Here is a 25,139-nt window from a genome sequence, read left to right on the forward strand (position 1 = left end):
TCTTAGACGTTAGTCTGTACACTTGTTATGCAAAACAGCGATCAGTAGTGCCAAGCTCACATCCCATCCACTGAGCAAACCCCAATTCAAAAGAGCCATCTTTCCTCGTACTTACAATGAGAAGTCCCAGGGAGCATTTGGATTTGCTTGCCTTGGTTCAGTGCCCATCCCTGAATTCATCACCGTGGCAAATAAGATGGGAGAATCCCTGTAAGCATGAAATACAAGATGGGATCAGCTTCATCTGAGTCTCAGAGTTATAGATTCCCAACAACACAAAAAAGAGGTTCTGTAGCCAGAAAGTAGAGGAGGAAAGAGTGCTGAGAAGACCAAAAGCAACTAAAAAATATACACGTCTCTGCAGTTGTATTAAAAGAAGTACTGAGGGTCAAAGAGTGTCAGATTTACCTCACATGCAAGCACCTCATGCACCTTAGTGGAATAAATTCTTCACTCAGTAGACAAAAATGGAAACTAGGTCAAATGAATACTAATCAGGGTTCAGACATTCTCCCAAGGCATTCTCAGGCAGTTCACTTCAGGTAGACCTAAATATGCAATTTATGAATATTATTTACTATATATTGTTATTTATTACTATAATCATTATAACCTTTTCAGTTTTAAGTGTCTGTACTTGATTATTTCTGCCAAAAATTTTAAAGGAGATTACAATCTTAACACTTTTTCCCCAAGACCAAAGTCTATCCCTTAGGAAAAAATGATTCTGGGAAGACCAAATCGTCCCAGGCTTTCCCCACTAGACACCATCCACCCCATCCTCCACTACCACCCCAACCCCTCAGAATAGTACTTACCACAGTGAGACCACCAGTAAAGGGCCTTATAATGGTAAGAATTACAGCCATACTCAAAGCATCGCTACTCCCTGATTGAACAAATTGCTTTACTTCATTGAAGCTTGGTTTCCCAATCTGTAAAATTGAGATAATTATCATACCTCACTTATAGTCATTGTAACAATTGTAATTAATAATGCAAGTGAAGCACTTAACAGTACCTGGAAAGTTCTGTTTAATAAATGATGGTTGAACAGATCATGATGATGATGATGCCAAACTAGAAATGAGGACAGGGACCACATCTGTTTTACTCATGACGATATACACATATACACAGTGCCTGGCACACCATCAGTATTCAGTATGTTATATTTGTTGGATGCATGAATAAATGATCAAAAGGCTTTGGGATAAGTTTATATATATATATATATATATATATATATATATATATTTATCTCCTAGTTCTTTGCTGGCTGTAGAATTGACCACATTATTTAACCTCTGTATGCCTCAGTTCCCTTAACTGTGAAAAGGGAAATTGTACCTTTCTCATGTGGGTTGGTTTAAAAGGGATGCATGAGATGGTTACAGTGGAAGCTCTTTGAGGGCAGGCACTCTGACTTCTTCATGGTAAATACTGAACACTTAGTGCGTTGATACTCTTCCCCTTCTAAAACAGGCTTTAAAAATTCCTAGGGGATTAGGATGTCCCCCATGTCCAAAATCCAACAGAATCATAAAATGTTAATTTTGAAAGGACACATAAATTTGAAAAAACAACACCCTTGAGCATACATGTAAATAACCAGAACAGACCACAAAAGAAATTTAATCTTGAAAATGGTTGAGCACATGCTAAGCTGCCTTAAAATGAAGTTAATTTTCTGGCAAGTTTATTTTCTTGCATATCCAAGTAGATCTCAGAGCAATAATAGAGACCATGGTAGATAGCAATTTTGGACATTTCTGTTTGTCTCTAATAGGAGAATGCAATAAAAGAACTTAAATCTCTTAATCATTTTATTTGTGTAACGTTTTACAATTCACAAAGCATTTTCGCATAAGTCTTATCATCTAATCTTTATAACAACTCTGTGGAATGGTTGCCAGTTTATTTATCTCCAAACTGGGCCTTCTGGGGCATGAAAGTGGGAGGTATAGATAATTATGAGAGAACAAGCAGAATGAACCAAGAATGTCCAGGTTAAACTGGGAAGAGTGAGCATCCTGATTACAATACCCACCTTCCAATTAGGAAGTTTCCAGAAGAAAAGTATTATGTCTTCTTTGCCTTCATATCCCAATACCAGGAAGAATGCTTGACATACACTAAGCATTCAATAAATGTCCACTGATTGAAAGAAGTGAAGTTTAGTCCCAAGCCCATCAGTCACTGGCCAAAGTCATATAAACAACCTAGACATAAACTGGGCCTCCTTACCCCTTGAAAGTTCGTTGAGGTGGACTCCAACCTTTCAACTCAGTGATCCACAGAAATGCAAATTCCACATCCTCCCCAGGATTTCTGCAAATTCCTGGAAGATGTACGTTCTCTTGGTCACCCCTGCCTTCAGGTTCCTGATTCCACATGTGTTATTTCTGTTTCTCATCACAGAAGGCAAAATGTAAAACTCAGCCTTGCCACAGTTTCAAAACAAAAAGCAAAATTCATTTACACAAAGCTTTTAACAGACATAGTAGACTTTTCTAAAAAAGTAGGTAGGGATGGAAGAGAAGTTCTCAATAATGCACAGCAGGCAGCTCCAATGTTGACGTCCTTTGGCTGTTTCACACAGGGACTTTCCATGGATCCTTCACCCTTGACTTCCCCAATGTCACACTGTCTCACAGTCTTCTTCCCCTCTTCTCCCACTGTTCTCTTCTTCATGCTCCCTTCTAAGAGTAAAACAAAGTCCTTCAAACAGAGCATTTCATCCCTGTTCTCTGACATTTTGGCCCTGGCCCTGAAGGGCTCATCTACCCTAAGCAGCTTTGCAGGGTATTTTTACAAACAAAGACAGTCTCCTTCCTAAGCAGAGTTCTGGTGCCAACTCATAGGAGAGAGTGATTTCTTCAGCTCCTTTGATGTAGGTAGTAAGTGAGAGAGTGGGGCTTGGACTTATGTCTCTAATCAGAAGGTGAGAGTACGATGTTCTTTGCTCCAGGGCCATAATCACCAGCAGTACAAGTTACAATGTGCAGTAGGCTCAGATGCTTGCAAGAACTGTGAATATCGGCCCCCAGGTCTGCAGCTGTGGCAGGCCATTTGTAGCAGATTTTCAAGATTATGACCGTGTCCGTAATATTGTCTCATTGTAGAACTACAAAGCTGGATAGAACCGTAAAGGTCTAGAATAGGGAGAGGCCTCTGCTGATGTTCAGACAAAGGGGAACTGGGATCCAGGTCTGCAGATGTCCGGGTCTGTTACTCCTTCCCTGCATCATGCAGCCAGTTCTGGAGGCACATGTTGTCATCCTTGGCCTCTTGTTACACAAAAGGTAAACACCTTTCACTCTGCAGCTCCCTCATGCATCAGGATTGGCACGGGAACAAAGCCATGTGCACGTTAAGCTAATTGCAAACCCAAAGCTCCTGAGCAGCTCTCAGCTTGTGAAGACATCATCACTGCCGACTGCCCAGCAGTGCTGTAGAATTATACCTTTTCTTCCTTGACTTGCCTGAGAGCAATGAATCAGCCATTAGTTAAATCACTTATTGAATATTCTGAATTACATAACCATGCAGATTGGTAAGAGCATGATTCCAAAATGAATAGTTTACATTAATAACAAAAGTAATAGTGATAACAATAGTAAAACATGTAACAATAACAACTAATATGGCACTTACTATGGTACAAGCATTAACTAATTTAGTTCTCACACTACTACAGTAGGGCAGGTACTATCAGTATTAGCCATTTTACACTTGAGGAAACTGAGGCACAAGCAGGCTGCCTTGGCCAAGGTCACACAGCTAGAAATTGATGGAGTCTGGACATGAACTCAAGTTATTGGAGTCCAGAACACTTGCTCTGCATCCTAAACCTCTATGGCCAGGATCAGATATTAAGGACTACCCCCATTTTTTACATGTTCTGAACAATAAATGGTGGCTAAACTTTCCTTGATGTATAAAAAAAAATACAGATTCCTAGTTAAATATGGTCCACTGAATACGTGGATCTACTATTATTAGTCTCCACTGAATTCCTCTAAAACAAGAGTAAATGGTATGTATGTATTTATTTATTTATTTATTTTTGCGGTACGCAGGCCTCTCACTGTTGTGGCCTCTCGCGTTGCGGAGCACAGGCTCCGGACGCGCAGGCTCAGCAGCCATGGCTCACGGGCCCAGCCGCTCCGCGGCATGTGGGATCTTCCCGGACCGGGGCACGAACCCATGTCCCCTGCATCGGCAGGCGGACTCTCAACCACTGCGCCACCAGGGAAGCCCTGGTTATTTATTAAAAGCATTGGAGCAGAACAATATTGTGTGTTCACCACACTGATTTCTCTTCTTGCACACTGAAGATTAAATATCCTAGCCTTCCTTCGAGAGAGGTCAGGACCGTGTGACTGTGCTTCAACCAAAGGGATGTGATCAGAAGTGGTGTAAGCCATTTCTAGACCTGGAAGATGAAAAGTCAATGTAAGAATGGAAAATAACACATCAAAGAAAACTGAATACTAAGCTAATACCAAGCTGACTTACACTTCAAAATGCTCAAAAGGCCCAGAAAAGTGGGGCACACAGAGCCTTTTTAAAGAAGTAGCCAGAATGCCATATCCACTCCCCTAGACTCCTGTACACTCCAAAACCCTCTCCAATCAAAAAGCAAAGATTTATTCTCTGAAGAGGGTAAAACATATTCTCTGCACCAGGAGACACCAGGTGCTAGGTGAGGGCTAGGCTATAGAACTGACAATGGGGTTGCTAAATAAATTAATAGATATTGGATGCTGAGACCCCAGCCCTTCGCCCTCCACTTGGTTCCCAGCATGCTGGTGGCTGGGGTCTTCATCCTCCAGTGAGGAGACTGGAAGATCCTTTTTTGTAAAACCACTCCTAACACCCATTGGCAACTCTGACATATATATAAGCCCTTGATAATTTAGGGACCTCAGTACTTTATTCTGAGAATTACTGTTCTCAGTAATTACTGAGAATTACTGTTTCACTATACAGTTGGTGTTCTGTGTGGTAATTGTTCTCCATCCAGGAGTGTCTACATGGCAATGGCATTATTAACCTGATAAAATTATTAAAATATTATTATTAACCTGGTAAATTTATTGTCAGGAACATGTAAGACACTCAAAATATTTGCACAGTGCTTTAACAAAACAATTTTTTCATCTGTTATTCTATTTAATCCTCAATCCCTTGAGGGAGATATTGTTGACCTTGTTTAACATGAAGAAACTTGGTCTTGGGAGGATAAGTAACATTTCCAAGCCCCCCAGGTAATATCAGGGATAAACAGCCTAATCACTGGGGCACCTACCATAAGGCATTATCTTAAGTGCTGCGAAGTCTTCAAAGTCTTAAAATATGGTAGAGTACACACCCCAATGTAAAATGTAAACAAAATGCTAAAAAAGTGCAAATGAAAGAGACCGCAGGTTCAGGGGAAGTTTTATTATAGAGGCAGCATTTGAAATGCACCTCTGCAGTTCAGAATACTAAGCCTATTATATTGAATAAACAGCCTAGAGAAATCCAAAATAAATAGTATGCCAATTGTTTTTTCAGAGGAATTTAAAATCAAGAAGAAGATATATATTTTTTTCTTTTTCAAATTATTTTCCCATTTAGGTTATCACAGAACATTGAGCAGCGTTCCGTGTGCTATACAGTAGGTCCCTGTTGGCTATCTATTTTAAATATAGCAGTGTGTACGTGTCAATGCCAAACTATCATCCGTACCCCCCGCCCTTCCCCTGTGGCAACCACAAGTTTGCTCTCCAAGTCTGTGAGTCTGTAAGAAGAAGATACTTTTAAAAAATCTTATTAAGACTGAAAATCAGAGCCTCCAAATAAACAGGATATATGAATGTCCAAACAGGGTTTCTTTTGCCTGTACAGGTGTGCAACATTTTATCCAATCAGTACCTTCCTTACAATGTATTTGTAAATTGTATCTTTTGAACTGTATCATACTTTAGACACACTTGTACATTCCTAATTAAGGAAAGAATAAGCCCTTTTGCAAAAGAGAATCCTTTTACAAAAATATCATCTAAGTCACTGTTCTGTAAGTATTCATTTTTACAATATTGTTACCAAAAGTGGGGTCAGGCTGCTTGTCCCTCTGAAGCCGATAAAGAGGCAAGGCTGGTGGAAAGGAAAGTTTGCTTTATTTCAGAGGCCAGCAACTGTGGGGGAGGGTGGAGTCCTGCCCAAAGGCCGACTCCCTGCAACTGACAATCAGGGGGCAAGAGCTTTTATGGGCGGAGGGAGGGGGCCACATGCAGAAACAGCACAGTCAGTTCTGCCAGTCCTCTTGAAGTTGCTCATGCTGTGGTCTGATCAGTGTCATCTTGATGTTTTCAGTAAAGTTAGTCTTCAGTTCCCAGTCAGTTTGTTTCCATTTCTTTGAGCCCAGTTCTCAGAATTGTGGCAGCTTATGTCATGGCTACAGTCTGGTCATCATGTAGTTCACTTCTTCCACCTGGTGGGGGTTTCAGTATCTACAAAACAGCTCACAGGATATGGCTCAGAATATTATTTATAGCCCTTGAGGAGGAACTAAAATAAAGGTCCTTGAGTTTGCTTAATGACTAAACTTTTTTTTTTTTAATAAATTTATTTATTTACTTTGGGTCTTTGTTGCTGTGCGTGGGCTTTCTCTAGTTGCGGCGAGCGGTGTCTACTCTTTGTGGCGGTGTGCAGGCTTCTCATTGCGGTGGCTTCTCTGTTGCAGAACATGGGCTCTAGGCGCGTGGGCTTCAGTAGTTGTGGCATGCGGGCTCAGTATTTGTGGCTCACGGGCTCTAGAGTGCAGGCTTAGTAGTTGTGGCACATGGGCTTAGTTGCTCCGCGGCATGTGGGATCTTCCCAGACCAGGGCTCGAACCCGTGTCCCCTGCATTGGCAGGCGGATTCTTAACCACTGCGCCACCAGGGAAGTCCCTTAATGACTAAACTTTTATTATTTTGTCCTGTTTGACTGTTTTCCTTTGCTTCTGCATTTTCTCACTTCTCTGATTAAATTTATTCTTTGACTAAAGTTTTTCTACAGATGAAAGGCAGGCAGTGGACATGGTGGGGAAAGGACCATAGGGTCCTGCTCCGTTTCAGCATGAGACTTTCAAATGGAGAACTCCTATTTATGACTATCAGTAAGGGGTGGCAGTAGAGGTGGGATAATTGAAATGAATGGAGCTGGTAGGGTAGAGTGGATGGAGCCCAATTTCGGACCAATCTTTTCTGTTCCAAAGGAAATGAAGAACACTGAATTCATTTTGGGTCACTTCAAAAACTGGCATGACTCTTAGGTAGTCTTCTAAGGACTCTATCCAAAATAAGAGACTCAATAATAGAATCCAAAGGAGGACTCAGGAGATTACATATATATTTATTTTACTTATATTTATATTTATTTTATATATATATATATATATTTTTTCCCTTTGCGAGTAGAAACTTTGGTTCAACCTTGTTTTCCCCAGGGCCTAAAAGAAAGGCTGATGGAGAAATTGGAATTCAATAAAAATCTGTTGAGTAAATGAAAACAGCTGGGGATCCAGCTCTCTTCTCTAAAGTCAGCCCTTAGAGGCAGTGAAATGAAGACATCAAGAATTTCAGCAAGGAGTGGGAGGTGGGGGTAGGTGAAATGGGTGAATGTGGTCAAAAGGTACAAACTTCCAGTTATAAGTAAGTTCTTGGGAGGTAATGTATAGCATGGCGACTTTAGTTAACAATGCTGTATTTTATATCTGAAAGTTGCTAATAGAATAGATCTTAAAAGTTCTCATCACAAGAAAAAAATTTGTAACTATGTGAGGTGATAGATGTTAACAAAATTTATATTGTACACCTAAGACTAGTACAACATTTTATGTCAATTATATCTCAGTGAAACTGGGGGAAGATGTTTTTAATAAATAAATAAAACCTCAAGCCCAAATGGCTTGACTAATAATAATAATAATTAAAGAAGCTGATATGTGAATTTTAAGTAACATTTTACTGTCAATTTTGGACCTAATCATAGGGCATTAGAGAATATTCTGGCTTACTTCATTAATGCAATGTGGGTTATTTTGTGATAAAGGAAGCAAAAACCTGTTTGCCTGCTTCCCTTTTTGTTGTAGGTATGATGTTCTAAATTTGTATGAATCAGAAAAAAGAAAAGTTCAGCTCTTAAAACCAGATTGCCTGAGTTTGAATCTCATCTCTGAACCTCTTAGCCATCTCACCTTGGACAAGTTTCTGTGCCTCAGCTTCCTCATCTGTAAAATGAGGATAATGGCACCTCAGAGCTTGTTGTGAGAATTCAATACATTAACACTTAGAAACAGTGCCTGGCACAAACTAAGCATGAAAGGAATATTAGTTATTATTATCTTTCTTATTTACTAAAGATAAACCAAGAAAGAAAACTCCATCTCCCCACAAAGGGCTCTTTCACTCAGCTGTCTGGGTTTTCTCTTACAAGCCAAATCCGAATTTCTTCAGCTAAAGTTAATCCAATTTTTCCTGATTCCTTTTAACTTTCTCCTGGGAGTCTACCTGAAGTTTTTTTTACCAAGAGGAGATAGTTTTCATTCAAGGCAAGAAAATAGAGCAAAGAATAATTATCCACAGACCTCACATACTTTATATGTGTGTGTTTCAAGCCTTTAATTTGTTTTTTCTCAACATAGCAGCTGCATTCCTAAGAGAGGCTCACAAGGCTAGGTCATGTCTCTACTCTGAGAGATAACTGAAGGTGTATCCTAGCAACCAAGTCACATGGCAGGGCCTTTCAACTACTTTCCTTCCACCTTTGTGGTTTTCATGTAGGTAGAGAATCTGAAGTCTTTAAATGAATGGATGGATGGGTTTTCACTGACTTACTGCATTTAGTTGCAAAACTTACCAGTAAAGTAAATTGATAGAAATGAATAGAATTCCTGGGAAGAATATTTAATCCAGACAAGATTCTTTAGATAAGACAAGGAAGGGCCCAAAGATCCCAGCAAGAAGAAATGTTCCTCAATTAATATAGGGATGGGCGGCATCATCCTATATATCACAGAATCAATGCACTACTAAGACCTTGCAAGGTCAGTACCTCCTGCCCTCTCCCACCACCACCCAGTCCATCAGCTATCCATGCTTAACTATCCAGGTCAAATGACTCACCCAACATTTTTTTTTTTTTTTTTTTCACCCAACATTTTTATTTGGAAACTCTCCCAAAGAGAGTCCACAGCTCTATTTACAACCCACTGAAGTGTTTAGTGACCCTCAGGGTAATAAAAAACAAAACAAAACATAACTTTCCCTAATAGTGATGCTCAAGTCCCTAAATAAATATTGCCTGCAACATGTACCCATTGGTGCCATGACATATTTGGGATGCCTTACCTCAGGTGGGCTCTAACTCTGCTCCAAAACTGCTTCATTCTTTAAGCCTCAGCCTCAGACACATTCTCCATGTTCCTTCCTTCTCTTCAAGTCCCCACTTCCTCTCACTCACAGCAGATGGTATCCCCTCTTACTTAACTTACAGTATTTAGGTTCATCTAAGCTCCCTTCTTTTCCTCTCATGAATATGTTTCTTCACTCAGCCTCATTGCTTTTCCTCCTCTCCCTGAAGACCTCTCTTTGCTAAAACCAACTACTCCCTGGCGTCCATTCTCCAGGAACTCAACCATCACACACTTGCTCTTCTTTCCTCTTACATTTTCAATGCCTCCCTCACCAGTGGCTTTTTCCCTTCTGCTATAAACACGCTCCAGGTACTTGTCACCTAAGAAGACCTGGCTCCTCTCCACCAGGACCCTCAAGGAAGCATCCTACTTTTCTCATTTAACCATCAAACTCTGAAAGGTAGCCTGCCTTTCTACCAGCATTCCTCACCCTTCACTCACTCTAAATTCTTGACTGACTTACTCACTCTGCAAATTCTTACATTCCATATTCTATCCCAGCCAATTTATTCACACAGCTTTCAGTGACTTGATGTCGTCTTTATCCTCTTCTTACTGCAACTCTTTTCTATTTTGAGGGAAGGCCTCAATTTAAAGCCTAGTTCTACAGGTTAATCCACCTCTCTGAGCCTCTATTTTCTTTTCTTTTTTTTTAATTTTATAGTTGCTTTATTTAACAAAATTTATGCCAACTTCTCTATCTATATACATATGTGTTTCAAAATCAGCAGCAGACACACAAACTGTTAACACAGGATTTATAATAAATCTTAAAACATGTTACACAATGTTTTGTTTTCTGCTCATACTGACATTGACAGATTCAAAATTATTCCAAAGGCTGAACAGCATCATGTCTTCATTTTCTCGGGTGGTTTATATGATATGTCCTAAAGAAAGAGGGATGGAATTTTTGAGGGTTAATACATTGTGTTCAGTTTAGTTCAACCAACAGTTCTTGACCCATAAGAGGGGCTCACAAAGTGTTTTGGACTGGGGATAAAAATTTGAATAAAATAGAATCTATTTGAGTATACTTTAAAAAGCTTTTTTCACTGTCATATCATAAATATAACAAGGTCATCTTGTTTCTGATCCCCCAAAGTAAGAAAATTTATTTTAAAAAATAAATTAAAAATGATTTTAGTAGTAAGTACTATGAATAACATTTAGTGAGTAGAGATCCTTCAAAATCAAGGTAAGAAAGAGTGGACAAATACTCAACACAGTTCTGCCCCTACCTTCTCCAATTTTGTTGGAAATATGTTCATTTCATGACATGAAGCTACATGTTGACAAGATGTTTTCTTAAGTTCCTTATATGGGGAAGACAGCCATTTTCTGCTTTCTCGTTTTTTTTTACAACTTTCGGAGCCCTCTTAATTCCTTAAAAAGTAAGTACTATAGTTCTGAAAATCTCAAAAAGCTTAGCTGCATATTCTATTCACAAAATTTTTGAGCCTCCGTTTTCTGATCTGCAAACTGGGGATAAAGGTATTCACTGTACAGATCTTTGTGAGCATTAAATGAGATAATACATATAAAATGCCTGGCATGTAATTGTATATATGATGGTAGTTATTTTTATTTTTCATTGGTGTCAGAGATACTGAATATTCTGCCTTTCTGACTACTCCTTTGTTTTCTTTCATTAAACCCTCTTACTTCCTCACTCTGCCTCTGCCAAACTTTAAAAGTACCATAACTTTAAACAGCACATCTGCATGAATAACCTCCAGACTCACCTCCAACCCTAGCTTCCCTCCCTGCTCCCTAGGTAGTCAAATTCAATCAAATTAATTATCATAAAAATAAATATAAATAAATGAAAATAAATTCTTTGCCCAAAAAGCTAATTTCTACCATTTATGTTCATATAACAGCCATCCTTTTGGCTATCGAGGTTCAGAACCTTCATCAAGTTCTTCCTCCCTTTGTTTGAGCAAATCCTTGTTAATTCTGGACATTTTTACCACCATAATTTCCTTTATGTCTATCCTTTCTTTTCCCTCCTTGCTCAGTCAGCATCGTTAGGCCTTCAGGACTTTTGATCTGAATTATTGCAATGGCCTCTTAAGGGATCTTCCTGCTTCTTGTTGAACATATTCCTATCCATCTTCTATGCTTCAGTTAGAGGAATACTACTAGTGCAAAGATCTGATCAAAACACTCTTCTACCTACAAAATCCTTCAGGACTTCCAGTATAGACCTGCCAACATAAATTTATCATTATCTTCCTAGAAAGCTTCAAAAATCAATAATGAAAAAGGAAGACAACAGCAAACAAACTCCATTTTTGGTAAACTAGGAAAAATTCCAAAATATTTGTATATGTGGGACATTTGTAGGAGGAAAGGGTGAAAGCTGAGGAGAGAGAAACCAGCAGTGACAGTCCTCAGAAAGCACCAACAAAAATGTAATTCCTAGATGTGAGGAACACCCTAAGGTACAAAGTTCTCTCCTTTGTCAGGAACAGCATGTGCAAGAACAAGAGGGAGTTGGATGGTGGCAGGAGACCCTCCTGTTCCTGACTTAGTACATGTAAGTAGAGGAGGTGAGCCACATATGGAATTATTCAAATAAGCCATGTTTGCAGGAGAGAGTTTTCCTTCATGGTAGCTGGGAAGAAAGCCTTCCAGCTGTGAGTAATAACTGGCCTGGAATGCTACCCTGGGCCCATTATAACCCAACTCACTGAATGATAAATAATAAAAAAGGAATTAGCATAACATTTATTCTAAGAAAAAAATAACAAAAGAGCAAAATGTATTCACAGAAGACTAATACTCTATAAAAATGTTTCCAGGGAACAGATGAACATTATGAGTAAATACTTTACCATGAACTTTAAAAAAAATTAAATCTCAATGAAGCACTTATCTATGAAGAAATACTTCAGAGTTGGAATACCAAAATTCAGGTAAGAGTAGGTGAGGCAGCAAGAGGAGATAAAATGTGAATAGCACTCAGGAATAAAGTAAAGGGGGAAAAAATAAAATTATCACAGAATTGCAGAAGAAATAGAAAATGGTACAAGATCAAATACACATTGTGAAAACCCCAGCGCAGGACACAAAGAATAGAAATGAGGAAAATATTTATAGAAGATAGAAAAGAGATCCAACATAAACATACTTGGTGACTCCAAAGAAGACAACCAAAATAACGGATCAGAACAAATATTTTGAAATATAATTACTTAATTTAAAAATATAATTTAAGAATTTTTTTATTCAAAATTTTTAAAACTTTGACCTGGATATTGAAAGGGCTGCGTTATGCTAGGAAAAAAATGGATTCAGAATCCTCAACACCCACACTTAAAATCCTAGTAAAGTTACTGAACATCAAAGAAAAATAAAAGATACTTTGGGCCACCAGGAAAAGTAATCAAGTCTTTTATGAGGTGAAAATCAAGCTGGCCTCAGACCTTCTTACAGTAACATTCAATGCCAGGAGTCCATAGAGGAGTAGATTTTATATTGAACCAATGTCATTCAACTACAATGACTACTGAAAAAGCAAAACAAAACAGTTTAAAACAGTCTAGAACCCTGGCAGTTTTGTTCCCTTAAGTTCCTCTTAAAAAAAACTATTGGAGAATTCAAGCTACCAACCAAGAGATGCTAGGTTGGTAAAATCACTAATTGTGAGCATTGCTACTAGAATCTAATAGAACTAAGATTAAAACTAAAAATGGGAATTTGAGTAACAGAACAGAATGTAAATGTTACTTTCCATTTACATAACAACAAAAAAAATTAACAGGAGGAAAAAGGGCGAAGGTAAAGTTGGTAGGCTTTTTGCCCAGTATTATATCTATGCCTTTTGCCTAAGGAACATAATTTAAGACACAATTCAAGTATTAGTAAAAGAAATATAAGCGTATTTGACAGCGCAGAGTAAAACACTAAAAATACAATCTTATATTCTAAAACTGAATGGTGGAGGAAAGGAAAGGGAGAAAGGGTCCATGCACTAATTTTATCATGATTGCAATAGAAAACTAATTAATGCTTGCTGTCTAGAGAAACATAATTAGGAGCCCACCCCAGACCAACTGAATCAGAATCACCATTTAAACAAGATCCCCAGGTAAATCATATGCACATTAAAGTTTGAGAATTGGTACCATAACAAATTACCACAAACTTAGTGGCTTAAAATAACAAAAATGTACTCGTAATTCTGGAGGCCAGAAGTCTAAAATTAAGGTGTTAGCAGGGTTATATTCCTTCTAGAGGCTTCAGAGGAGAATCATGTCCTTGCCATTTTCAGCTTCCAGAGGCTGCCTACATTCCATGACTGTGGCTCTTACCTTGCATCAATCCACCCTGTTGCTTTCATTTTCACATGTCCTACTGCTATGATCCCCCTATGTTCCTCTTCTAAGGACTCTTGTGATTACATTGCATAAGGCCCATCAGATAATCCAGGACAATCTCCCCATTTCAAAATCTTAATTACAGCAACAAAATTTTTCTGCCATATAAAGTAACAGCTTCACTGGTTCCCAGGATCAGGACGTTGACATCTTTGAGAGATGGGGGCATCACTCAGCCTACCACAAACTCCATTTGTTCAAGTCTCCCTCATCCTTCCCCATCTCTCAGAAAATTCTACTTCCTCCTTAAAGTTGCTCTGACTTAACTGACAAGAAGTGCTCTAGACTTATTTGTATAGCTTTTACAGAACTTACCACTTTGTTCTTTGATGCAGAGATTTGTATACTTGTCATATCTCTCCTTTTATTCCATTCCACCTCCATTCTTATTAGATCATAATTTCCTTGAGGGAAGAGTTAGGAGACATGCTTCCATTCCCGTACTCTGCTGACAGTGCACACACTGATTTCATCAAGGACTTCTTAATTGCCAAATCCAGTGCACACTTTTGGGTTCATTTATTCATTCAAAAAATAGTTATTAAACACCTATTATGTGCCAAGCACTGTTTTGGACTCTAAGAATACAACAGTGAATAAAGAAGACTCAGTCCCTGACCTCTTGCAGTTTACATTCTGGTGAAGGAAATAAGTAAATGCATAAGCTAGTGCTCAGTAATGAGAAGAGTTGTGAAGAAGGAAGACCAGTCTTTTCACTTGCTCTCTTTGCAGAATTTGCCCTAATGCCTATCCCCTCTTTCTTGAGAACCTCTCTTTCCATAGTTTAGGAAACCATGATCTCCAGTTCTCTTCCTATCTCTCTGTTTGTGTGTGTGTGTGCTTTCTTTCTAAACATTTGCTTTACTTTCATGCTTTTTAAGTATTGGTTTTTCAGTTACCCATCTTCTGCTGTCTTCTTCTTGTCACCTTAATGCTAATGTTTCCCAAATCTGTATCTCCAGGCCTGACCCCTCCCCTGCCGCAGACCTCAATATCTAGTGGCCTCTGGTCATTCCCACCTGGACATACCACAGGCATTTAAGCTCAACATCTTAAAGAATGAAATTTTTCTGCCCCCAAATGCTTGTTATATCTTGCATTGCCAATCTCAGTTGGGTTCCCAAGCTGGAGACAGGGGATCACATTTGACTTCTCTTTCTCTCTTGCTCCCCACTTTAAATCTTACCCAAGCCTATCAATTTTGCTTTCTAAATATCCCTCCATCAAAGCTGCTTCTTCAGGTTCTCATTATCCCTTTCCTAGAATGCTGCAAAACTTTCCTAACTGCTTCTCCAGTCCACTGCTCTTCCAATCCATCCTTCACACTGCTCTAGTGATTTTCCTAAGTCATAAATCTGACTGCGTTGTTTCTGAGACAGAGTCCTCCAGTGGTTTCTCCATGACTTCAGGATAAAACAAAACTCCTCCACATTATTTATGTCTTTCTATTCTAGCTTCATCTCTCTCTGCTTCTAACTCACACTATACCCCAAGCATTGAATCTTCAATGTCTTCCCATGAATTTTCCAAATTCACTGAGTTATTTAACTCCCCAATCTTCGCATACATGATTCCCTTTGCTAGAACGCTTCTCTTCCTCTCATTTGTGTAGTGAACTAATCCCTTAAAACCAGGTGTGGCCATTACTTATGCAGGGAAGATTACCTGCAGAAAGAGGAAATAATAAAACCATATTTTAATGTCTTATACCTACTTGTTTTCATTTCTATGTCAGGACCTTTGCACTTGATGTTTCCTCTTCCCAAAATGTTTTCCCCCCAATTCTTCACATGATGGCTTTTTCTAATCATTTAGGTCTCGGTTCAAGTGTTACTCTCAGGCAGGTCTCCTGTTCACTCATTTTAACAGAGCAGCTCCACCACCCTGATCATTATCAGTACCATCCTTAGACCTGTGCTTTCAAGGGCCTTCTCCGTGGCCACCAGGGATCCCGCACCAGCTAGGGCTGTAGTACCATACGGTGGGGAGGGCAGGGACTGAGCTGACACCAGGACCTGCATAGACCCCAGACCCATTTCAATACTTCAGGGCATTTTTGAAACTTCTGTTTCCCATACAGGATCAACCAGATGCCCCAAAGTACTCCCAGACTTGTGCTATGAGGTTATCCAATGGCTCCATGTCCAGCCTTGGTTTCGGAGGGCAGCCTGGCCAGCAGATCACTCCAGCTGACTGGCACAATACTTTTGTCCTGGGATCATATGAAATGGGTTGCCAGAATGTTGCTGCCACTTTGATTTGGAGTGACTCAAATTTTTTATATAGACACAGGTCCCATATATCCTGGGAATGACACTGCTCCTTCATAGCACTTACACGTTCTGAACGTTCTGCTTCTTCATAGCATTTACACACACTGTTTATTAATTCATTTATTCATTTATTTTCTGAGTGCCACTCCTCCACTAGAAGTAAGTAGTAAGCTATGTGAAAAGAGTGACCTTAGATATCTTGTTCACCACCAGACATTCAGTGCTAAAACGGTTCCTGGCACCGAAGGTATTCAGTAAATACCTATTGAGCAGATAAATGAATGATTGCATGAAATAGTGTATTTAATTACAGACCTCTCTCCTTCTCTAGAATGTAAGCTCTCAAAAGACAAAGGATTTTGTCTTATTCACCTTGGTCTTCATACTGGCATAGTGCCTGCCATATGAGAAGGCATGAGGTCAATATCTTTGAATTGATACATAAATAAATAAATGAGTGAATGAATGACCATATAATATCTAGACTCGAGGTTCTTAACCTTGTCTTCACAATTCTAACGTGTAAATGACGTTAAGAACCTCTAGTTCTTAAAAGCTGTTAAGAAACTTTTAAAACTGCAGTGCTCAGGACCAGTTAAATCAGAATCTCTGAGGACACATCCCAGGCATGAGTATATTTTAAACTCTCCAGGAAATTTCAGTGTTCAACCACAGTTGAGAATACGGTGACCAGCCATCCAGGTTTGTGCAGGACTGAGGGGTCTCCCAGGATTCAGAAATTTCAGTGCTAACATTGTGACTATACCAGGCAAACTAGAATGGTTGGTTACCCTAACTGAGAACCACTGATTCAAACTGTCACCCAGCACCAATCTTGAGTGATATATTTTCAATTTTTGAAAAGTTAAGACTCATCAGTTTCATGCTTTCATTTGACACTTACCTGATTACATTCAGGCAGCTCACGTTGACCTCAATGACTGCTTTCTGCTGTGTTCTTGTTCAGATTTGTGTGGCTACTGTTGACTTGGGTGACATACAAATTTGTGGCATACAAATGGCAAGCGAACGATTAAACCATTACAGCAGGTCAGCAAGGACCAATAGGGCAGCTAAGCTTCCTTAGCTGGAAGTTAGCATAAAGTGCTACCTTTCCAAATGCAACTCCATTGAGCCTTCACTTTTCATTCTCCTTCAACATGTTGACAGTACATTCTGACACATTCCTATTTATCACTTATGCATGTCAGTTACCCTGGTATGAGCTTGCAGTCCCTGCTGTTATCTGAGGAGACAAGAAATACTTTCCTTAATGGAAAAATCCCTATGTAAACCGAATTAATATTTATCATTCCAATTAATTTAATTCCTAATTAATTTACTACAAGTATGTGATTTATACTGAACCCATCAATATCTGGACACCAGAATAGAAATGCTCTTTGACCCTTTGACCTATGAAGGGAACATAGCACTGCAGCTCTCTAAGGCCTTGTTATTCAAAGGGTGGCCCTAGATCATCAGCCTCAGCATCGCCTGGGAGCTTGTTAGAAATACAGAGACTCAGGTCCCACCCCAGACGTACTTAATCAGAATCTTTGGAGGTGGGGCCCAAGAATCTGTGTTTTAAAAAGCTCTCCAGATTATTCTTATGCATGCTCAAATTTGAGAAGGGGTCATCTAGAGAACACTTCACTTACCTAATTCTTCACATCATTATCTCAAAGCCCAGAGAGAAGAGGTAAGGGTAAGCAGAGGAAAGAAACATGTGGCACAGTGGTCCCCAAACTCTGCTGCACATTGAAAACACCTGGAGATCTTACACACTATCTGCGCCTGGCTTGCCACCCAAGGCACCTTGATACCATTGGTTTGAGGTGCAACCAGGGCACAGGGATATTGTAAAACCTTCCCAGGTGATTCTAATGTACAGCAGAGATTGGGAATCACTGATACAGCAGCCATATCCCCAGCTCCTTGCTTTGGGCTTCCACTGATGAAGAACCCAGAGGAATGGGCAGCATCAGCATTTTCCATCCCTCCTTCCTTCACAAACATCGGAATCAGCAGGGACAAAATGAAGGGAAAACGCACTGAGTCTGAATCTCACCTCTGGTATAATGAATGCTTATTCTGTTTACCCTCTGTTAGTAGCTGTTTGATCTTTAACCTCTCTGGACCTCAGTATCATCTGTCAAATGGAGACAGTAAGACCAAATTCCCAGGATTATTTGGGACATTACATATGATAACATGTGGATGTGCCTAATACTTTGCCATTTGAAAACATCTGATGCAGGAAAGAGTGTCATCTCTTTATCCTGCTCCCCTGGAGGTGGGACATCCAGCAGCATGAAGTCTGACAAATATTTAGGGATGTGTCTTGCTCAGTGCACCAAGGATATTGATGAATTGAAATAACCCTGTTCACGTGTGAGTTCATTTATATAATCCCATTTCAGTCTCACATCTCAGCTGGGTAAACAGGATAACTTTATTATTTTTTTTTGCGGTACGCGGGCCTCTCACTGTTGTGGCCTCTCCCGTTGCAGAGCACAGGCTCCGGACGCGCAGGCTTAGCGGCCATGGCTCACGGGCCCAGCCGCTCTGCGGCATGTGGGATCTTCCCGGACCGGGGCACGAACCCGCGTCCCCTGCATCGGCAGGTGGACTCTCAACCACTGCGCCACCAGGGAAGCCCAACAGGATAACTTTTATTGTCCCCATTTTACAGATGATAAAACAGTGGCTTAGAGAGGTCCAGTGCCACACAGCAGTGAAATGGCAGACTCAGATCCTCTGACTGTAGCCCATTTTTCTCTTCATTCTCAATCTCACATCCCGCTGCTTGGCAGGTTGCATTTATGGACAGGATACATTGATTTAGACCAGCTCTGTCCCAGTAAACCATCTCTGTGATGATGGAACTGTTCTGTACTTGCACTGTCCAATTCAAAGGCCACCAGCCACATGCGACTATTGAGCACTTGAAATGTGGCTACTATGAGTGAGGAATTAAAGTTTTAATTTAATTTTAATTAGTTTAGATTTAAATAGCCACACGTAGACAGTGCAGATCTAGTGACAGAGTCTGGAGAATAATGGGAAACTGAAAAATTGTTCAGTGGTTTCTACTCACAAATCAAAGTAAACCTCAGCCACTTGTTTGCCTTTGTCTTAAAAGATCTTCTTAACTCTTTTTCTTTCAGTGTTAAAGCTGGCTCACTTTCTTGACAAGGGCACCATCACCATGCAATATATAATTCAAATGATGCCTTGAAACCAGTGATTGGCCAGCAGAAACAAAATGTGTTGTAGAGCAGGCTTCTCAAACTTCAACATGTATAGGAATCACCTGGGATCTTGTTGAAATACAGATTCTGATTTAGTAGGTCTGGGGTGGGACCTGGGATTCTGCCTTTCTAATAAGTGCCCAGGTGATGCTGCCGCTGCTGCCCTGTGAACCACACCTTGACTAGCAAAGCTGTAGAGCAGCAGTTGGGTTAATATTGTCTCCCTTCACTCCTGGGGGCATTTGGCAATGTCTGGAGATATTTTTGGTTGTCATGGCTTGGTGGGAGAGGTGCTGTTGGCATCTACTGGGTCCTGAGATGCTGCTAAATATTCTACAATATATAGGACATGATAATTATCCTGCTCAAAATGGCGGTAGGGCCAAGTATGAGAACCCCTGCTGTACAGCCAGGTCTGCTCTCCAGGAAGAGGGGGTGGATGGGAGAGCGATGGAGTGGGTCTTCTTGGTGTAATAACTGAGTGCTGTTTTCTCTCTCTCATTCTTCTCTCCTACTTATCTACACACAGGAGCCAATGCCTCGGCCCCAGACCAACTGAGCTTAGCTTTAGCCTGGAACAGAGTCGACATCGCCCGCAGCCAGATCTTTATTTATGGGCAACAGTGGCCGGTAGAGTATATGTTGTCACCCCTGAAAAGCCCACTTGCGTGGGCAAGGGTATTTGTTTAAGGAATCTCTGAGAGCGGCTCAGGAAACCGCTGCTTTTTCTTTAGGGTGGAAATGTTCCTTTGTAGCTGTCCTCATTCTCAGCTTCCTTTCTTATATTTAGGAAAACACTGTCATCTGGTGGAAGATATGACAAAGCACAGCCCCAAATGTTCCAAACATTTCCATCTCTCTGAGTGGCCTTTGATAGCTATGTTTAGCTGCAACTAATGCCATTTCTTTTATATGCCTGAAAAAATATATATAAGACAAAATTGTGTTCATTAAAACTAAGTAAGGAGCAGAGTTAGCAGTTTGTTTCTGGTTGTCCCGGAGGTTTCTGCTGCCATGTGGCGGCACCCCATGCTGGTGTGGGGCTGGGTCGCACCTTAGGATACAGAATTAGCAGGCTTCCACATGCCGGTGCCATCTGGTCCTGGAGGCTGAGCACAGGTCCTCCCTGAACCCAAGAACAATACAGAGTCAACGAAAGCTTTATATAACTGTTCTTGGTTTGTTTCCGTCAACTGGCTCTACCAAAAATAAAAACTTGGAAAATTGGCCATTGGGTGGTGTATGCTTGTATGCCCAGGAGGCAGCCAACAGTCTGGGATTTGATTTCTGTGCCTGGAATCACTGCAGGGCAACACCTTCATGTACAGGTCTTTTTTAACCCTTCCTCTGCCCCAGAGAGCTTCTGCCTAGGATTGAAACCCTGGCTTCATTTAGTGCAAATGAATTGCTAGTGTGGAAAGATTTGTCAAGGAATCTGGACACTGGGAAATTTTTGTGAAAGAAGTTAAATAAAACCCTAGTAAACAGACCAAATGACCTAAATAGTTACTGGGCCTCTGTGTAGAAATGGGCGAGGTAGAGACAAGGTAGTATCACTTAACTAAAAAAAAAAAAAAGCAGCCTTCTTTCTGGTCTGTTTACTAGGATCCCTCCTCTCAGGTCAGCCAGGAGTCCAATTTAGAGCCTAAGGAAGATGACAGTGAAGACAGTAAAGTACTCACTTTGGCACTTCACTGGTTTTGTAGAAGTTTGGTCAGAGAGTTGGAAAAGGGAAAACCTTGTAAACCCTTGCACCTTCTCAGAATCTAGAACAAAAAAAGAGATTCAAGGAAGAATTAGCTTTTGGAACTAGAGATCCTTGTGTTCTGTTTGCAAAGACAAGCCCCAAAACATAGGAGAGAGTGTGACTGTCCCAGAAGTGGGTTTGGGAAACTCTTGCTAGCATGTTCTTGGGTGGGGGTGCTGAAGGTTTACCAGGTGTCAAAGGCATCCATTTCTAAACTATTCAGGAGAATGCCAGAGAACTACATCCTTAGACCCTGGGTCAGACTAACTCTGACTTGATTTGCAGGTGGGGTCTCTGGAGCAAGCCATGTTGGATGCCCTAGTTCTGGACAGAGTGGATTTTGTGAAATTACTCATAGAGAATGGAGTAAGCATGCACCGTTTTCTCACCATCTCCAGACTAGAGGAATTGTACAATACGGTAGGACCAAGCTAAGGCACATTTTATTTTCTCTACTTTTTGTGTGTGTTTGTTTTACCTTCTCCTGCCCCCCACATGTCTGTGAGTCCCTGCCCTCCCCTCCAAATGCATGGATCATTTTCCACAAATGCTCCCTTAGACCTGTATAGACAACAAACACCAAGTCACCAAGAATCCACTTGTTTTAACTGCTCAGTTGTCAGCATCTAAGAAGCAGAAAGTTACGTGATCACCAAAAGGTAATGTTCTCAGGTTCTTACACAAAAGCATACGGCTCTGGAAATTAGAACACACTTTATTCTGTAAGCCCAGAGGGTGTTTGAGGCAATCAGCAGAGGAGGATTGATTTAACTCCAAGCATCAAAGGAGGCTGATTAACTATCCTGCACCATCTTGTTATCCTCAGAGCTATGAAGTTCATTCATTCCACTATAATAGGATAAAATGTAAAAACCTCTTGTTTGGAGTTACCCAGAAAGATTTTTTTTGTTTTGTTTTATAATGATTTGTTAATTCATTCACTAGGGATACCAAGAAGTAATCAAAAGAAAACCTACTCTTTATGAAGTTGTTGAGAGTATCCAGTGAGTTAAGTACATCAGCTCTGAGCTGATACTCACTAAAATACAATGAAGTTTAAAGAGTAGATATTGTTTTCCCCCATTTTACAGATGAGGAAACTGAGGCCAAGAAGAGAATTGGCTTATTCAAGATAACAGAATTTCTAAGTAAAGAAAGAAGCCAGTACTGAACCAAAGCTTCTTTCTCAGAAACTGTTTTCCCCTCATTTGTCACAGTGCCTCTTTGTCCCACCACCCACAGCACTAATGAGATGGAGCTTGTTGGCCTGTCCCCAGCCAATGATAGGTATTAGCTGGTGCCACCCTGGCTCTGTAACATTCCCACTGCTGGAAGTAGAAAACAAGTTAGCGGAATGACCCCACGTTTCTGTTTTCTCTGCAGATTTTTCTCAGTTCCGGATACTAAGACTTTCAGTAATAATAGGCCAGAATGGCAGAGTGGTAGACCCAGCCTCTATCCCCGCCCCCCCCACCCCTGACAAAGATCCACAATTAGACAGCTATCCACAGACAAAGACAGCTCTAGGAGAGCTCAGGAGTTCAATTAAGAAACTTCAGCAAAACAGTGGAACAAAAAATATCTGAAAATAACCACACAAAAAGGAGAGGAAGAACAGCTTCATTGTGTCTGTATCACCCTGTCCCCTGAGGCCAGCACAGCTCTGTGCCAAGAGGAAGCTCCTCAGCTAGAAATAGTTCCCCTCACTGGAAAAGAGAGCCAGTGAGCCTTTCAGGGCACTGCACAAAGGACACACTTCGGTTTCACCCCGCCCAGAGACCTGCAAAGCTGAGACGTACTGTGATAGCTAGCAACACAGTATGAGCCAGGCTGAAGGCTGAGTAACCACGGTTCCCAGGGACCTGCTCTGCAGAGGACCCCGGCATTTTTCACCAGTGAAGAAACCAATAGCCAGCACAGCTGCCACAGAGCCCTGCAGATTTCACTGGCTTTTGCCCTACAGATACTTGCGCTCATAGACACCAGTCACACAAGCCCCTCACCACTCCCTCTCCCCTCACCCCTGCTGGCGCCTGGGGTCCACACCAGCAGCCAGCCCAGGCCTCTGTGGCTACACGATTGCAAGAACCCAGCCTAGACCCCCATGGCTGACCTCCACTGCTGTGCACACTCTGAAAGCTAGCACCTCTGGCTGTGCACCTGTACACTGCTGGCCTGACACACACCGCCACGGCTGTGGAAATGCAAGACCCTAGAACTGCAAGACCCTGCAGCTACATGAGTACACTCCATCAGCCAAGGCTGCATGTGGACCAATAGCAAGTAAGGAGATTGAATCAGGAATCAAAAACCTCCCAACAAAGAAAAGCCCAGGACCAGATGGCTTCACAGGTGAATTCTACCAAACATTTAAAGAATTAACTCCAATTCTTTTCCAATTCTTCAAAAAAAATTGAAGAGGAGGGAATGTTCCCAAACTTATTTTAGGAGGCCAGAATTACCATAATAGCAAAGCCAGATAAGGACACTGCAAGAAAAGAAAACTACAGGTCAATATTCCTGATGAATATAGATGCAAAAATTCTCAACAAAATACTAGCAAACCAAATTGAAGCACATTAAAAAGATGGTATACCATGATCAAGTGGGAGTCTTCCTAGATGCAAGGATGGTTCAACATACACAAATTAATAAATGTGATACATCACATTAGTAGAATGAAAGACAAAAATCATGATCATCTCAGTGGATGCAGAAAATATATTTGACAAAATTCAACATCCTTTCATGGTAAAAACTCTCAACAAATTGAGTATAAAAGTAACACACCTCAATGTAATAAAGGCCATATATGACAAACCCATAGCTAACATCATACTCAATGGTGACAGATTGAAAGCTTTCCTTCTGAGATCAGGAACAAGAAAATTGTGCCCACTCTTACCACTCCTATTCAACATGGTACTGGAAGTCGTAGCCAGAGAAATTAGGCCAAAATAAAAGGAGAAAAAGCAATAAAAAATTTTTTATCCAAATTGAAAAGGAAGAAAGAAAATTGTCTCTGTTTGCTGATAACAGCATCTTGTATACAGAAAATCCTAAAGACTCCACCAAAAAATCTATTAGAACTAATAAATTCAGTAAGTTTCAGTATACAGAAGCAGCATACAAAAATCAATTGCATTTATGTATGCTAACAATGAACTATCTGAAAAAGAAATAAAACAATTCCATTTACAACAGCACCAAAAACAATAAAATACTTAGGAATAAACTTAACCAAAGAAGTGAAAGATCTATATATCAAAAACTATGACATTGATAAAAGAAATTGAAGAAGGCACAAATAAATGGAAAGATATCTCATGTTCATGAACTGGAAGTGTTAATATTGTTAAAATGTTCATGCTACCCAAAACCATCTATAGATTCAATGCAATTCTGGTGGCATTTTTCACAGAAATAGAAAAAAAAATCCTAAAATTTGCACTGAAACACCAAAGACCCTGAATAGCCAAAGAAATCATGAGAAAGAAGAACAAAGGTGGAGACATCACACTTCTTGATTTCAAACTATATCACAAAGATACAGTAATCGAAATAGTTATGGTATCAGCATAAAAACAGACACATAGACCAATGGAACAGAATCAAGAGCCCAGCAATAAACTCATGCATATACAGTTAACTAATATTAGACAAGGGAACAAAATATAGGAAACAATATGGAGGTTCCTCAAAAAAATTGGGGCCGAGGGGCGGGGGAAATGGGGAGATGTTGGCCAAAGGGTACAAACTTTCAGTTATAAGATGAATATGTTTCAGGGATCTAATATACAGCATTGTGACTGTAGTTAACAGTACTATATTGTATACTTGCAAGTTAATATGAGATCAGAGCTTTAATGTTCTCACCATAACAACAGCAAAATGATTATTAAGTGAGGTGAAGGATATGTTAACTAACCTTATTGTGGTAGACATTTCACAATATAGATGAGCATCAAATCATCACATTGTACACCTTAAACTTACACAATGTTACATGTCAATTTTATCTCAATAAAACTG

At 40.2% G+C, this 25,139-nt stretch overlaps 1 protein-coding gene across 1 annotated transcript in view; it reads left to right on the top strand.

Annotated features, from left to right (window-relative positions):
- TRPM3 (transient receptor potential cation channel subfamily M member 3) overlaps positions 1 to 25,139 on the top strand; it is a 288,353-nt gene that overhangs the window by 169,485 nt on the left and 93,729 nt on the right. The window contains exons 11-12 of the mRNA XM_027105962.1: positions 19,890 to 19,990; positions 21,393 to 21,527. Of these exons, the coding sequence (XP_026961763.1) occupies positions 19,890 to 19,990; positions 21,393 to 21,527 (236 nt within the window). The remainder of the gene's footprint in view (positions 1 to 19,889; positions 19,991 to 21,392; positions 21,528 to 25,139) is intronic.

The sequence above is a fragment of the Aethalodelphis obliquidens genome, unplaced genomic scaffold (genome assembly GCF_003676395.1).
Source record: "Aethalodelphis obliquidens isolate GAN/ISIS:26980383/991018 unplaced genomic scaffold, ASM367639v1 scaffold7, whole genome shotgun sequence".
NCBI classification, from domain to species: domain Eukaryota; kingdom Metazoa; phylum Chordata; class Mammalia; order Artiodactyla; family Delphinidae; genus Aethalodelphis; species Aethalodelphis obliquidens.